The sequence below is a fragment of the Colobus angolensis genome, unplaced genomic scaffold (genome assembly GCF_000951035.1).
Source record: "Colobus angolensis palliatus isolate OR3802 unplaced genomic scaffold, Cang.pa_1.0 Scaffold96, whole genome shotgun sequence".
Taxonomy (NCBI): Eukaryota; Metazoa; Chordata; class Mammalia; order Primates; family Cercopithecidae; genus Colobus; species Colobus angolensis.
Window position 1 is genome coordinate 2543296 of NW_012123598.1, and position 12149 is coordinate 2555444.

Genomic DNA, 12149 nt, shown 5'->3' on the forward strand with positions numbered 1-12149 from the left:
GCCTCCCGGGTTCAAGCGATTCTCCTGCCTCAGCCTCCCAAGTAGCTGGGATTACAGGCATGTGCCACCACACCTGGCTAATTTTGTATTTTTAGTAGACACGGGGTTTTACCGTGTTGGTCAGGCTGGTCTCGAACTCCCAACCCCAGGTGATCCGACCACCTCGCCTCCCAAATGCTGGGATTACAGGTGTGAACCACCGCATCCGGCAATGTCCCCCCCATTTTAGAGCTGAGTGGATATCATTACATCATTCCATTAGTATACATGTCCAGAAGCATATCTAGAACAGCCAAAGCAACAGACACTAAACAGATTAGCAGCTTCCAGGCCCTGGAGGGAGACCGGGAATGGGGAGAGGCGGCCTAATGGGTGTGGTGTCTGCTTTAGGGGTGATGAAAGTGTTTTGCAAGTAGATAGAGGTGGAGGCTGCACAATGTCGTGAGTGTGATAAATTGCTCACATTCAAATAGCTAAATTTTTTGTCTTTTTTTTGGGAGACGGAGTCTCGCTGTGTCACCCAGGCTGGAGTGCAATGGCTTGATCTCAGCTCACTGTAACCTCTGCCTCCCGGGTTCAAGTGATTCTCCTGCCTCGGCCTCCTGAGTAGCTGGGAATAGCCCCCCACCTGGCTAATTTTGGTATTCTTAGTAGAGATGGGGTTTCTCCATGTTGGCCAGGCTTGTCTCCAATGCCTGACCTCAGGTGATCCGCCCACTGCAGCCTCCCAAAGTGCTGGGATTACAGGCGTGAGCCACTGTGCCCAGCCTAAAATAGCTAATTTTTTTTTTTTTTTTTTTTGAGATGGAGTCTCACTCTGTCACCCAGGCTGGAGTGAAGTGGTGTGATCTTGGCTCACTGCAACCTTTGCCTCCCGGGTTCAAGCGATTCCCCTGCCTCAGCCTCTCGAGTTGCTGGGCTACAGGAGTATGCCACCATGCCTGGCTAATTTTTTTTTTTTTTTTGGGTATTTTAGTAGAGATGGAGTTTCACCATGTTGGCCAGGATGGTCTTGATCTCCTCACCTCGTGATCCACCCACCTCAGCCTCCCAAAGTGCTGGGAATACAGGTGTGAGCCACTGTGCCCAACCTAAAACAGCGAATTTTTTCACTGGGCACAGTAGCTCATGCCTGTAATCCCAGCACTTTGGGGGACTGAGGTGGGAGGATCACTTGAGTCCAGGAATTTGAGACCAGCCTGGGCAACATGGCAAGACCCCGTCTCTATAAAAACATTTAATAAGCTAGCCAGATGCAGCGGTGCGTGCCTGTGATCCGAGCTACTCAGGAGGCTGAGACAGGAGGATCACTTGAGCCCAGGAGGTCAAGGGTGCAGTGAGCCGAGGTCATGCCACTGCACTCCAGCCTGCGTGACAAACAAAACAAAACGAAAGATTTTGTGTTTAAAGGAATTATTAAATGATTGGCTGGAGAGTTCTTCTTCCTGTGTTTGAACCCCAGCTCTGTCACTTATTAGCTGAGTGGCCTGGGGTATGGGACTTCACCTCACTCAGCTTCCATTTCCCCATCTGTACAAAGGATGTGCTAGTACATCCCACTTCTTAGGTTTGGGAGGAGTGAAGAAGGCCCATCAGGCACTTAGAACAGAGTCTAACAGATGGAAGGAACTCCAGGCATAGTTTAGTTTTGTTGTTGTTGTTGTTGTTGTTTGAGATGGAGTTTTGTTCTTGTTGCCCAGGCTGGAGTGCAATGGTGCGATCTCAGCTCACTGCAACCTCCACCTCCTGGGTTCAAGCGATTCTTCACCTCAGCCTCCCAAGTAGCTGGGATTACAGGCGTGCGCCACCACACCCGGCTAATTTTTGTATTTTTAGTAGAGACAGTGTTTCGCCAGGTTGGCCAGGCTGGTCTCGACCTCCTGACCTTGGGTGATCCACTGGCTTTGGCCTTCCGAAGTGCTGGGATTACAGGTGTGAGCAGGCATAGTTATTGTCATCATTCAAACACGGATCCCTCCAATCAGCCATGACCCCGGACCCTCTCACTCCTGCCCCTTGGTCTGACCCTTCCCTTGTTCTGCCTAGTGCTGGCGTGGGTCGCACAGGCACCCTCATTGCCCTGGACGTCCTGCTCCGGCAGCTGCAGTCCCAGGGTCTCCTTGGGCCCTTCAGCTTTGTGAGGAAGATGAGAGAGAGCCGGCCATTGATGGTGCAGACTGAGGTGAGGCAGCCCCTCAGCGACACAGGATGGGAGTCGGTGGGTGGAGGTACCCTGGGGCTCCATACAGCCCAGACTTAGGGGGACGCCCCTCACTCCCATGCCCGTTTCCCAGGCTCAGTACGTGTTCCTGCACCAGTGCATCCTGCGGTTCCTCCAACAGTCAGCCCAGACCCCAGCCAAGAAGGAGGTCACGTATGAGAGTGTCGAAAATCTCATGTATGAGAACGTGGCCGCCATCCAGGCCCACAAGTTGGAGGTCTAAGTGACGAGAGGGCTGGGTCGGCAGCCCAAGCATCCTCAAGCTCTGGACGCCCACTTGAGCCCAGATTCCTGGAAGAGCAGAGGGCTGGGCTCCCAGACTCCTAGGTGCTGTGGCAGGAGGAGACTGGGATCCCAAACTCTGGTTTCCCCAGGAGAGAGTGATCTGATGGGCTTCAGATGAACCCCATGGGAGCTGGGGAGCTGGATTCCTGGTTCCTTGAAGGAGAGAGATGGTAGCTTGAATTTCCTAGGTCTTTCAGGGAGGAGGAAGCTGGGAGTCCAGGATACGGGAAGAAACAGACTGGAGCCTGGATTCTGAGGCAGGAAGGAATTCGGGTCTGGAGTTCTGGCTACTTGAGGACCAAAGGCAGGCAGGATCCTGCCCTGCTTTTACTTCAGAAACCAAATCAGTCTTCTGTAATCTGAGGTCAGAGGGTGTCCCTGTGACCAAGGTCTCCCTGCACCCCACCATCCACATATATGTTTCCTTCTATCCCATAATTTATTAAATCACTGTTCTCCCCAGAGACAGTTGTTCCATGGATTTCTGGGTCCGGAAATAATATTGGGTTGGGAGTAGGGATGGGTTCCTGGTATCTAGGGATAGAGGCAAACGTCCAGGAGGGGACTAGAGAGACCCACACATTTGCACATGAAAAAATGTAGGTTTGGGTGGTTGAGTCTCTCAGAGAAGGCAGTGTCCAGACGTCTGTGTCCAGGGTCTGGGCAGTATGGACAGGGCTCGCTGGAGCTAGGTGCGTGGGGACTTGCTTTCTGAGCTTTTCTTTTACTCTTTTTGTTGTTGTTGTTATTTTGTCCTGTTTTTGTTTTTGTTTTTGAGACATGGTCTTCCTTTGTTGCCCAGTCTGGAGTGCAGTGGCTTACTGCAGCCTTGACCTCCTGGGCCCAGGTTATCTTCCCACCTCAGCCTCTAGAGTAGCTGTGATCACAGGTACGCACCACCACGCCGGACTCATTTTTGTAGGGACGGGATTTTGCTATGTTGCCCAGGCTGGTCTCCAGCTCCTGGGCTCAAGCATTCCTCCTGCTTCGACCTCCCAAACTGCTGAGATTACAGGTGTGAGTCACCGCACTGGCCGCCCCTCGGGACTGGTGTTAGGGGAACTTAGAGGGCGATGTCTGGGGGCTGATAGCTGGGGACTTTGATGCTGAACCCCGCAGAGTCTAAAGGTCTCCAGTGAGGGTCTAGGGTCTCCTAGGTCCTAGGGCTGAGTATCCTGGCATGCCGTTCTTTGGGTGTGTGTCGTGCGTGTTGGGGCAGGAGGAGTGGAGTGGTCTGGACGGCCAACGACTGGACCAGAGGGCAGAAAATTCTAAGGCACCAGGATAAATATCTGTGGGCGTCATCGAGGTTCCCGGGTGGAGGCGGGAGGAGGGGCTGGGCGGGGCTTTCCGCCTACCCGAGACCAAATACAGGCAGACACAATACACACCACACACGCGCGCACACGCACACGGGCACACACGCGCGCACGGGATCCGGCTTCGCTCCGCTGCTCCCCCGCCCCGCCGAGTTCCGCGATCAGCACCCGGGACAGCGCCACCGCCCACGTGCGGGGGGCGGGGTCCAGGCGCGGCTGGCGCCTCCGCGTCTCCCGGGAGCGTCCCGTCCAGCCGCGGAGCAGGTAGGAGCTGCTAGGACCCCCGCCCTCAGCCCATCCGCATCCGCATCCCTAGAGGAAAGGGGTGTGGGAGTGGGGGCTGGGGCACTGGGGGGACCAACAGAGACAGTGGGAGGGCTGGAGCCTGAAGCGGAGAGACAGGGATTTGGGGACGCGAGTCAGGTATGGAGAAGACAAAGAGCCGAGGGCGGGGAGGGGAGCGCAGGCGGAGCGAAGGGGGAGAGACCCCGGGGACAGAGGCCAGGCGATAGGCAAGACAGACGGGCGGAATGGGGAGGCAGACACAGGGAAGACGCCTATTTGGGGTCAAGAGACAGCGTGGAGACCGAGGCGGTCACGAGAGCAGGTGTGAAGACGGATGCGTGGAGAGACCAACAGGCCAAGAAGGATGAGGGGGGCTCAGCACAGGCACCGGGCAGCCCCCGACCCGCCCTCCAGCAAAACTGGGGAGAGGGAAGAGGGAACCTGCCTCTCAGCTCCCAGAACCAAGTGCGGAGGGAGCAGTCGGCTGTGGCCGCTCGGACCACAGGCTGCCCCTCCCCACCTCGCGGGACCTCAGGATCCCAGTCGGGCTATCGGGGGGTTCCCAGGCACCAGTGGGCCCCGGAGCGAGCCTGCCCCGCCGGGACTCCGCGTCTGTGCGTCAGCCCCGCCCGTTGTCCTGGCAACAGACCGTTGCCCGGGCAACCAGCTTTGCTCCCACCCCGCTCGAGAGGAGCCAGGCTGTTGCTCTGAGCAACGCGATCCGCTGGTTCCCACGCCTGCCTTCGCCCGCTTCCGGTTCAGGCCCTGCGGAGGGGCGAGGACGAGGCAGAAGTCAGCGGAATGCCTGTGGGACCGTGGAGGAAGAGGGTATCCCTTTGGGATGCAACTAGGTCCTGGACACCCCCCTCTCAAGCGCAGGGAGGCTGAAACTACAACTCCCAGCATGACTCGCGGTGGCTGTCCGGTTTCTGCGCGGCTGTTCGCGCATGGGCCTCATGGGAGTTGGAGTTCTTTGTTGTGCGTGGGGCTCAATGGACGTCTGGGGTGGGAATGGGGGACTAGGGTGCTTGAGTGCCTCTGCAGAAAAGACTGTAGGAACCCGCCACCATGTTCCCGGAGCCCCCAACCCCGGGGCCTCCATCGCCCGACACGCCTCCCGACTCCAGTCGCATCAGCCACGGCCTCGGTGAGCAAGACCCGGGGGCAGACGGTGGGGGGTGGGGGGGCGAGCAGAGAGAAAGCCCGGCCAGGATTCCGAGGGGCAGGATTCGGACGGGTGTACTCGGGCAGGGGGGCTGGAAAATCCGGCTGGGATTCCGGGTCGTCATCCTGGAGTAGAACGCAAAAGAAATCGGGAAAAAGGAAGGAACAAATTTGCAACAAAAATCGAAACCGGATCAAGGGGTGTTGCATGGAATGGGATGTTAGAATTGGAAAGTCCACCTAGCCCTTCTTTTACAGATAAGGAAACTGAGGCCCGATGAGGAGCAGGGCTTCTTCTAAAAAGCATCAGGAGTTGAGCAGACATGGGGGGCGGGGGCGGGTAAGGAAAGGCAGAACTAATAGGCCAGCAAATCCAGATGGTGTCAGCCTGGGTTAGGGCATCGAATCTCTCTATAGGCCACATTAGGTGGCAGAAAAACGCGGAAAGAAATGGAATGAAAACGGCTGGAGGGAAAAGGAGGCCAGCATTCCAGCTTCCGCGTATAATCAGGACTGAATCAGCCAGCGCGCTGCCCAGGCCTCAGTGTGTGTTGTCTCCACCCCTCTGCAGTGCCCCCCTGGGCCCTGGCCACCATCGTGCTGGTCTCAGGCCTCCTCGTCTTGAGCTGCTGTTTCTGTCTCTACCGGAAGCGGTGTCGGAGGCGGACGGGCAAGAAGAGCCAGGCCCAAGCCCAGGTCCACCTTCAGGAAGTGAAGGGGCTGGGCCAGAGTTACATAGACAAGGTGTGGCCCGGCCCAGCCCCTCTACCCGGCGCCTTCCCGCACACTGCTCCTCTCAATGGCCCAGCGGGTCCCAGTCCCTGCTCCCTTCCCTCCTATAGGAACCCATCTTACTGGCTCATCCTCCCTGTGTGTCTAGCCCTCAACTGGACTCTGGGGACCTGGAGATGGAACAGAACTAGCTGCTGTTCACAAGAACTTCCCAGTCTGGTGGGGTAGTCAGGCACTGACACAGACACTCACCACACAGGGTAATATGTGCCGTACTACAGGGTCTCATAGGAGCGCAGAAAAGGCATCCCGCTGTATAGAAATCTACCGAAACGTATAAATATTTGGCTCTGGGCCAGGTGCGGTGGCTCACACCTGTAATTCTAGCACTTGGGAGGCTGAGGTGGGCAGACTGCCTGAGGTCATGAATTCTAGAGTAGCCTGGGCAACATGATGAAACCCTGTCTCTACTTAAAATACAAAAAATTAGCCAGGCGTGGTGGCGTGGTATAATCCCAGCTACTCGAGAGGCTGAGGCACTGAAACGGGGAGGTGGAGGCTGCAGTGAGCTGTGATTGTGCCACTGCACTCCAACCTGGGTGACAGAGCAAGACTCTGTCTCCAATAAATAAATAAATAAATAAATAAATAAATGGCTTTGAAAGCTGAAAACCAGCTTTGTGCCAGAATACTTTAAAATGTGCTTATTTCTTTCAGAGAATGAGACGTATTTACAGTAAGAAAAATTTTAAAACAGAGGGTCAGACAGAGGAAGCTTCATGGTGGTGGTGACTTCTGTACTGAGACCCAAGGAACAGAGTTAACTGAGACCAGAGAGAAGGACATTCTAGTCCAAGCTGGAGCATGTGTTGAGGCCGCATACCCAGATTCAGGCCCCATATCCAGATTCTGAGGCTTATTTGGGGAACAAAGAGTCGTTTTTCACAATAGCTGCACTCTGGAGTGAAGTGTCTGGAGAACTCAGCAGTATCCACGTCATGAGGGTGATGAAAGCTACAAATATGTTTTGAGCATGAGAGGGACAGGGTCAGATGGTGTTAGGATGACTCCTCTGGAGCCCTTGTGTAGGACAGATCTGCGACGAGGAATCCAGGGAGGCGGCCAATGCAGCAGCAGCCCAGAGAGGATAAAAGAAATTTGCATTGGACGAGGCTGTTGGAATGGAAAGTGGTCACTGCAGGGTCTGAAAATTAAGTCTCTCAGTGCAGAGTGCAATGTTAGCCTGGGAGCCAGACAGCACTAGGTTTCCAACCAAGAGGGACCATTTCCCGGTTGTGTGACCTTGGAGAATTCACTGTCCCTCTCTGAACCTCAAGTTTGCGGTCATTAATTTGGTATTTCCCCTCCTTCCTTCTCAATAAGGAGCTGTTACAATGACTATCCGTAAAGATGCCATTTAGGGTCCTGGTGTCCAGCCCCATCCCTATCCCTTAAACCAGTGATGTTCAAAGACTGCAGCAGAATCACACAGGGTACTTGTTGAAATGCAAATTCTGGAGCTAGCACCTGACCTGTTGAGTCAGCATCCCTGAAGAGGTGACCTCAGGCATTTTGTCACAGGACTCAGGGGAATTCAGGTTTACATTGAATTTTAAGAATTGCTGGCCTAGGTTAAGGAGACACCTTCTGCTTTTTCATTCTACTTTAGAATAGCAAATACACAGTAAATACGCCATTTCTCCTCCATGTTTTGCTGTGCTAAGATCACAAGTAAACATGGCAGTTTGGACTAGCACCCCGATACATCCATTAGCATGTGAAATACAACCTGCATTGTTCCTGTGGGCAATGGGACACTATCAGTACTTGTTTTAATCTAAGCATGACAAACACATGTCTAGTCCCTGCCCATAGCAGACACCACTAATCAAACATTCACAAACATACTGCATCTGTGTTATCATGTCTATTTCCTGCCTGTGGCAGACATCTCTAGTCAAATACTGACTCTGCTTAGCCTGTGAGCGCTCAGGTATAGCCCAAGGGACTTGTGAGCCTCTCTTGGCTTCTGAACCTGAAGGATACTGCTATCAGGGGAAGACTTCACCTACCCTTACCCCTGGCTCCCTAAGGTGCAGCCAGAAGTGGAGGAGCTGGAGCCAGCACCATCCGGGCCAGGGCAGCAGGTGGCAGACAAGCATGAGCTAGGACGACTGCAGTACTCCCTGGATTATGACTTCCAGAGTGGCCAGGTGGGTGTGGAGGAAGGGGATGCTTTGGAGGGAGGGTCCCAGGGGTTCCAACCACTTCTGAAAGGGGCCATGGAAGGGAGGCTAAGACTAGTGTTCTCCGCCCCCCCCCCCCCACTGTGCCTGGGCCCTGCAGCTGCTGGTGGGCATTCTGCAAGCAGAGGGAGCTGGAGCCAGCACCATCCGGGCCAGGGCAGCAGGTGGCAGACAAGCATGAGCTAGGACGACTGCAGTACTCCCTGGATTATGACTTCCAGAGTGGCCAGGTGGGTGTGGAGGAAGGGGATGCTTTGGAGGGAGGGTCCCAGGGGTTCCAACCACTTCTGAAAGGAGCCATGGAAGGGAGGCTAAGACTAGTGTTCTCCGCCTCCCCCACTGTGCCTGGGCCCTGCAGCTGCTGGTGGGCATTCTGCAAGCAGAGGGATTGGCAGCCTTGGATCTGGGTGGCTCCTCGGACCCCTACGTGCGGGTCTACCTGCTGCCGGACAAACGGAGGCGGTACGAGACCAAGGTGCATCGGCAGACGCTGAACCCTCACTTTGGGGAGACCTTTGCCTTCAAGGTGAGCTCCTGCCCTCAGGCCCTGCGTTCCATAGCCTGAGCCCAGTCCCTGGAACACTGGGGACCGACCCCTTCCGCTTTTCCTGCAGGCGGCCACAGCTCAGGTGGCAGCTACCCGCTCTGGGGCTATTCCACTGGACTCTGGGCACTGCTGACTCCTGGGCTGTAGCCTGGTCCTTGGGCGGTACCATTTGGGTTCCACTGACCCGTGGTTTTTTTCCCCATGGATCCCTGGACTTCCCCATTTGAGTTCCCCCAACTGTTCGCTTGGACCCTTCCTTCACTCCACGCCTTCCTTCTGGATGTGCTGCGCCTCACCCTATGTCTGACTTCCTGCTCTCTACTGCGGATTCTCTGTGCACTCCAGGTCCCCTACGTGGAGCTGGGGGGCAGGGTGCTGGTCATGGCGGTGTACGACTTTGACCGCTTCTCTCGCAACGACGCCATCGGGGAGGTGCGGGTCCCCATGAGCTCCGTGGACCTGGGGCGGCCGGTGCAGACCTGGCGGGAGCTGCAGGCTGCTCCGCGGGAGGAGGTGAGCATGCGCGGCCACGCCCCGAGCCACGCCCCAGCCTCCGCCCACAACATTTTGAGCCAATCAGATCATAGGCTTTCCAGCCCCCCTCGGGGCGGCGTGGATTGTACCCGCGTCCTTAACTGTGGACCGTTCCATTCCAAAGTGTGGGGAGAAAAGACAAATGGAGGGGGCATGGATGTGGAGCCGGGGCTCTGGTGATGGGCCCTTCTCCTTCTTTCAGCAGGAGAAACTTGGGGACATCTGTTTCTCCCTCCGCTATGTCCCCACGGCCGGGAAGCTCACTGTCATCGTCCTGGAGGCTAAAAACCTGAAGAAGATGGACGTAGGAGGACTGTCAGGTGTGGGAAGCAAGGGAGTGGAGTGTGTGCGGATGGCGTGGGGTGTGTGCGGATGGCGTGGGTGGGTTCTCGTTCTGGCAGTTTCTGAGCCCCGAGGGTTTCTTCGGGGACAGGGAGGCCCAGGCTGCCGTGGAAGGCATGGATTTTGGGATAGAGCTACGGAGACCCGAAGGGTGTAGGCGGTGTTTCTATCTTGGCCCAAGAACTCAGCAGTGGAGAGCTATGACTCCTCCTTCCTCTCCCCAGATCCATACGTCAAGGTCCACCTGCTGCAGGGCGGCAAAAAGGTGCGGAAGAAGAAAACCACCATCAAGAAGAACACTCTGAACCCCTATTACAACGAAGCTTTCAGCTTCGAGGTGCCCTGTGACCAAGTCCAGGTGAGCTCAAACCTGCCGTTCTCCAAAAGCCCAGACCCTTAGTAACAGCCATTGCTAGGCGGAGGCAGACTTTTAGCATCTCCCTAGAAACCAGGTGAGGGGCTCTGAAGTTATGCTCTCCGTCTGTTTCCTTCTATGAGGACCAGGAAGCCTCCTCCACTCCAGGAAGAGACTCCTTAAAATTGGATGTGGGCATCCTATCTGCTCTAAGCAGGACCGGGATGCTCCACCCCCTAAGCAGGACCAGATGCCCCACCCTAAGCAGGATCAGTATGCCCCGCCCCATCAAGCGGGACCAGTATGCCCTGCCCCCAAACGGGACCACAATGACCCACTCCTAAGCAGGACCAGATGCCCCACCCCCAAGCAGAACCAGAATGTCCCACCCCCCACGTGGGACCAGGATGCCCCGCCCCAAGCAGGACCAGATGCCCCACCCCAAGCAAGACCAGGATGCCCCGCCCCCAAGCAAGACCAGAATGCCCCGCCCCCAAGCAAGACCAGAATGCCCCGCCCCCAAGCAGGACCAGGATGCCCCGCCCCCCACGTGGCACTAGGATGCCCCGCCCTCCTCAGGAACAGGGGTCTACCTCTTTAGGGATGGCGCCTACCCTAGCTCGGCCCCTGTTAAAGTTCTGCAGCTTTGCGGCTCTTAGGAGGCTGCTCCCCCAAGAGGCACCGAACACCTGCTCCGCAACCGAGTCCTGAGGGTTCATTTCCTTAGAAACCTGGCTGCTCAGGAAGAAAGGCGCCAGCGCCTCCTCCTCCCCGCAGGCTCCGTCCCTCCGGTCTCCCACCCCCTCCCCCGTGCCGAGCTCCGGGGCCCCGAGCCCTCGGGTGGCAGCGAGAGGTACCCTCAGCTGTGAGGGTGGACACTGCCCCTTCCGGGCCTCCTCCCCTCACGCTCCTCTCTCCTCCTCCTCCCGCGCCCACCCCAGAAGGTGCAGGTGGAGCTGACCGTGCTGGACTACGACAAGCTGGGCAAGAACGAGGCCATCGGGAGGGTGGCCGTGGGGGCGGCCGCTGGCGGGGCTGGCCTGCGCCACTGGGCGGACATGCTGGCCAACCCGCGGCGGCCCATTGCCCAGTGGCACTCGCTGCGGCCGCCGGACCGAGTGAGGCTGCTGCCTGCGCCCTGACTCCCACCCGAAGCCCCTGGCCAAGCCTGGACTCTAGCCCCTGACCCCAGACTCCCGAGACCGGCCAAAGCCAAGCCAGCCCTACACGTAAGCTTCCTCTGCCCATTACCCTCCCCCGACCTTCCACCCCAACCATCTGAACCATTCCTGTCTTCTCACCCCCAACGGTGCCAATCACGACAACGGTCCAGCACACTCCCCCGACCCCCGCGGACACACCCAGATGCCCCAGGGACCCCTGGGAAGGGAAGGCAGCCTGGTTTCTCCTGCCCCCGGGTCCTGCTCCCTGCTTTGACAATCAGCCATCCTCATCTGCTCTCCTCTCTCTTCCAACACAGCCCGTCCCTGCACTGCTCCTGGGGCCAAATAAATTTTCAGCAACTCCGGTGGCCTGGGCCCATGCTTCTTGATGGGGGTGGGCATGGGTTGGGGCCCAAGAGGAAAGAAACCTCCTTTCCAGGAATGGGCGCGCACAGGGCAGCGTGCACTTCGTCCTGAAAGCCGCTGAGAGAGACTGGCCTGGCCCCATGGACTCCCTCACACTCTCACCCGTTCATTCCTCACTCACCACTCTGAGCCTGGGCTTCCTCCTCTGGAGAATGTTGGGATACTAATAACTCCTGCCACATGCTGGCCTTGAGGAGTCCGCGAGAATTCCCTTGCTTGTCCATGAATTTATCCCCTCGCTTGCTCACCCAGGACTCACATCCATTTTCACACCCATTTCTGCATCCCTCCCTCCCTCCCTCTCTTTTTTTCTTCCTTCCATTCCATATACCCTGAGGTCTTCTGTTGAGTGCTGGGGCCCCAGAATAGATGCAAACAGAGACCTGACCCCCCAAGCGACTTACTGTCATCAAAACAAAGGAGAGGCACGGAGCCAGGGAATACAATCTCCAGAGCCTGCGAGAGAGGATGGAGTTAAGCAAGGAAAGCCAATGATTTCAACTTCACCTCTTTCTTTTTTCTTTTCTTTT

The 12149-nt window shown here is 56.7% G+C and overlaps 2 protein-coding genes across 4 annotated transcripts in view; both read left to right on the plus strand.

Annotated features, from left to right (window-relative positions):
* Window positions 1-2970, plus strand: part of PTPRH (protein tyrosine phosphatase, receptor type, H) — a 30902-nt gene extending 27932 nt beyond the window's left edge. Inside the window, exons 17-18 of the mRNA XM_011932588.1 lie at window positions 2047-2182; window positions 2295-2970. Coding sequence (XP_011787978.1) covers window positions 2047-2182; window positions 2295-2444 — 286 coding nt within the window. The 3' untranslated portion in view covers window positions 2445-2970. The remainder of the gene's footprint in view (window positions 1-2046; window positions 2183-2294) is intronic.
* Window positions 2971-3925: 955 nt separating this feature from the next.
* Window positions 3926-11561, plus strand: SYT5 (synaptotagmin V). Of its 3 annotated transcripts, XM_011932477.1 has the most exons (9): window positions 3927-4089; window positions 5134-5257; window positions 5846-6018; window positions 8100-8219; window positions 8611-8778; window positions 9145-9312; window positions 9536-9653; window positions 9900-10033; window positions 10972-11561. In XM_011932477.1, the coding sequence occupies exons 2-9, from the start codon at window positions 5179-5181 to the stop codon at window positions 11170-11172; spliced, it is 1161 nt and encodes a 386-aa protein (XP_011787867.1). In that variant the 5' UTR covers window positions 3927-4089; window positions 5134-5178; the 3' UTR covers window positions 11173-11561. The 3 variants fall into 3 exon arrangements, with proteins under 3 accessions (XP_011787866.1, XP_011787865.1, XP_011787867.1); XM_011932476.1 differs by having other exon boundaries at window positions 3926-5257; XM_011932475.1 differs by lacking the exon at window positions 5846-6018 and having other exon boundaries at window positions 3926-5257; window positions 9539-9653.
* Window positions 11562-12149: the final 588 nt, after the last annotated feature.

Coding starts and splice junctions, on each gene's coding strand:
- SYT5 (XM_011932475.1), top strand. CDS start 4,445: ATGCGTGGAGAGACCAACAGGCCAAGAAGGATGAGGGGGGCTCAGCAC. Junction 9,654..9,899: donor GGACGTAGGAGGACTGTCAG/GTGTGGGAAGCA, acceptor TCCTCTCCCCAG/ATCCATACGTCAAGGTCCAC. Junction 10,034..10,971: donor TGCCCTGTGACCAAGTCCAG/GTGAGCTCAAAC, acceptor CGCCCACCCCAG/AAGGTGCAGGTGGAGCTGAC.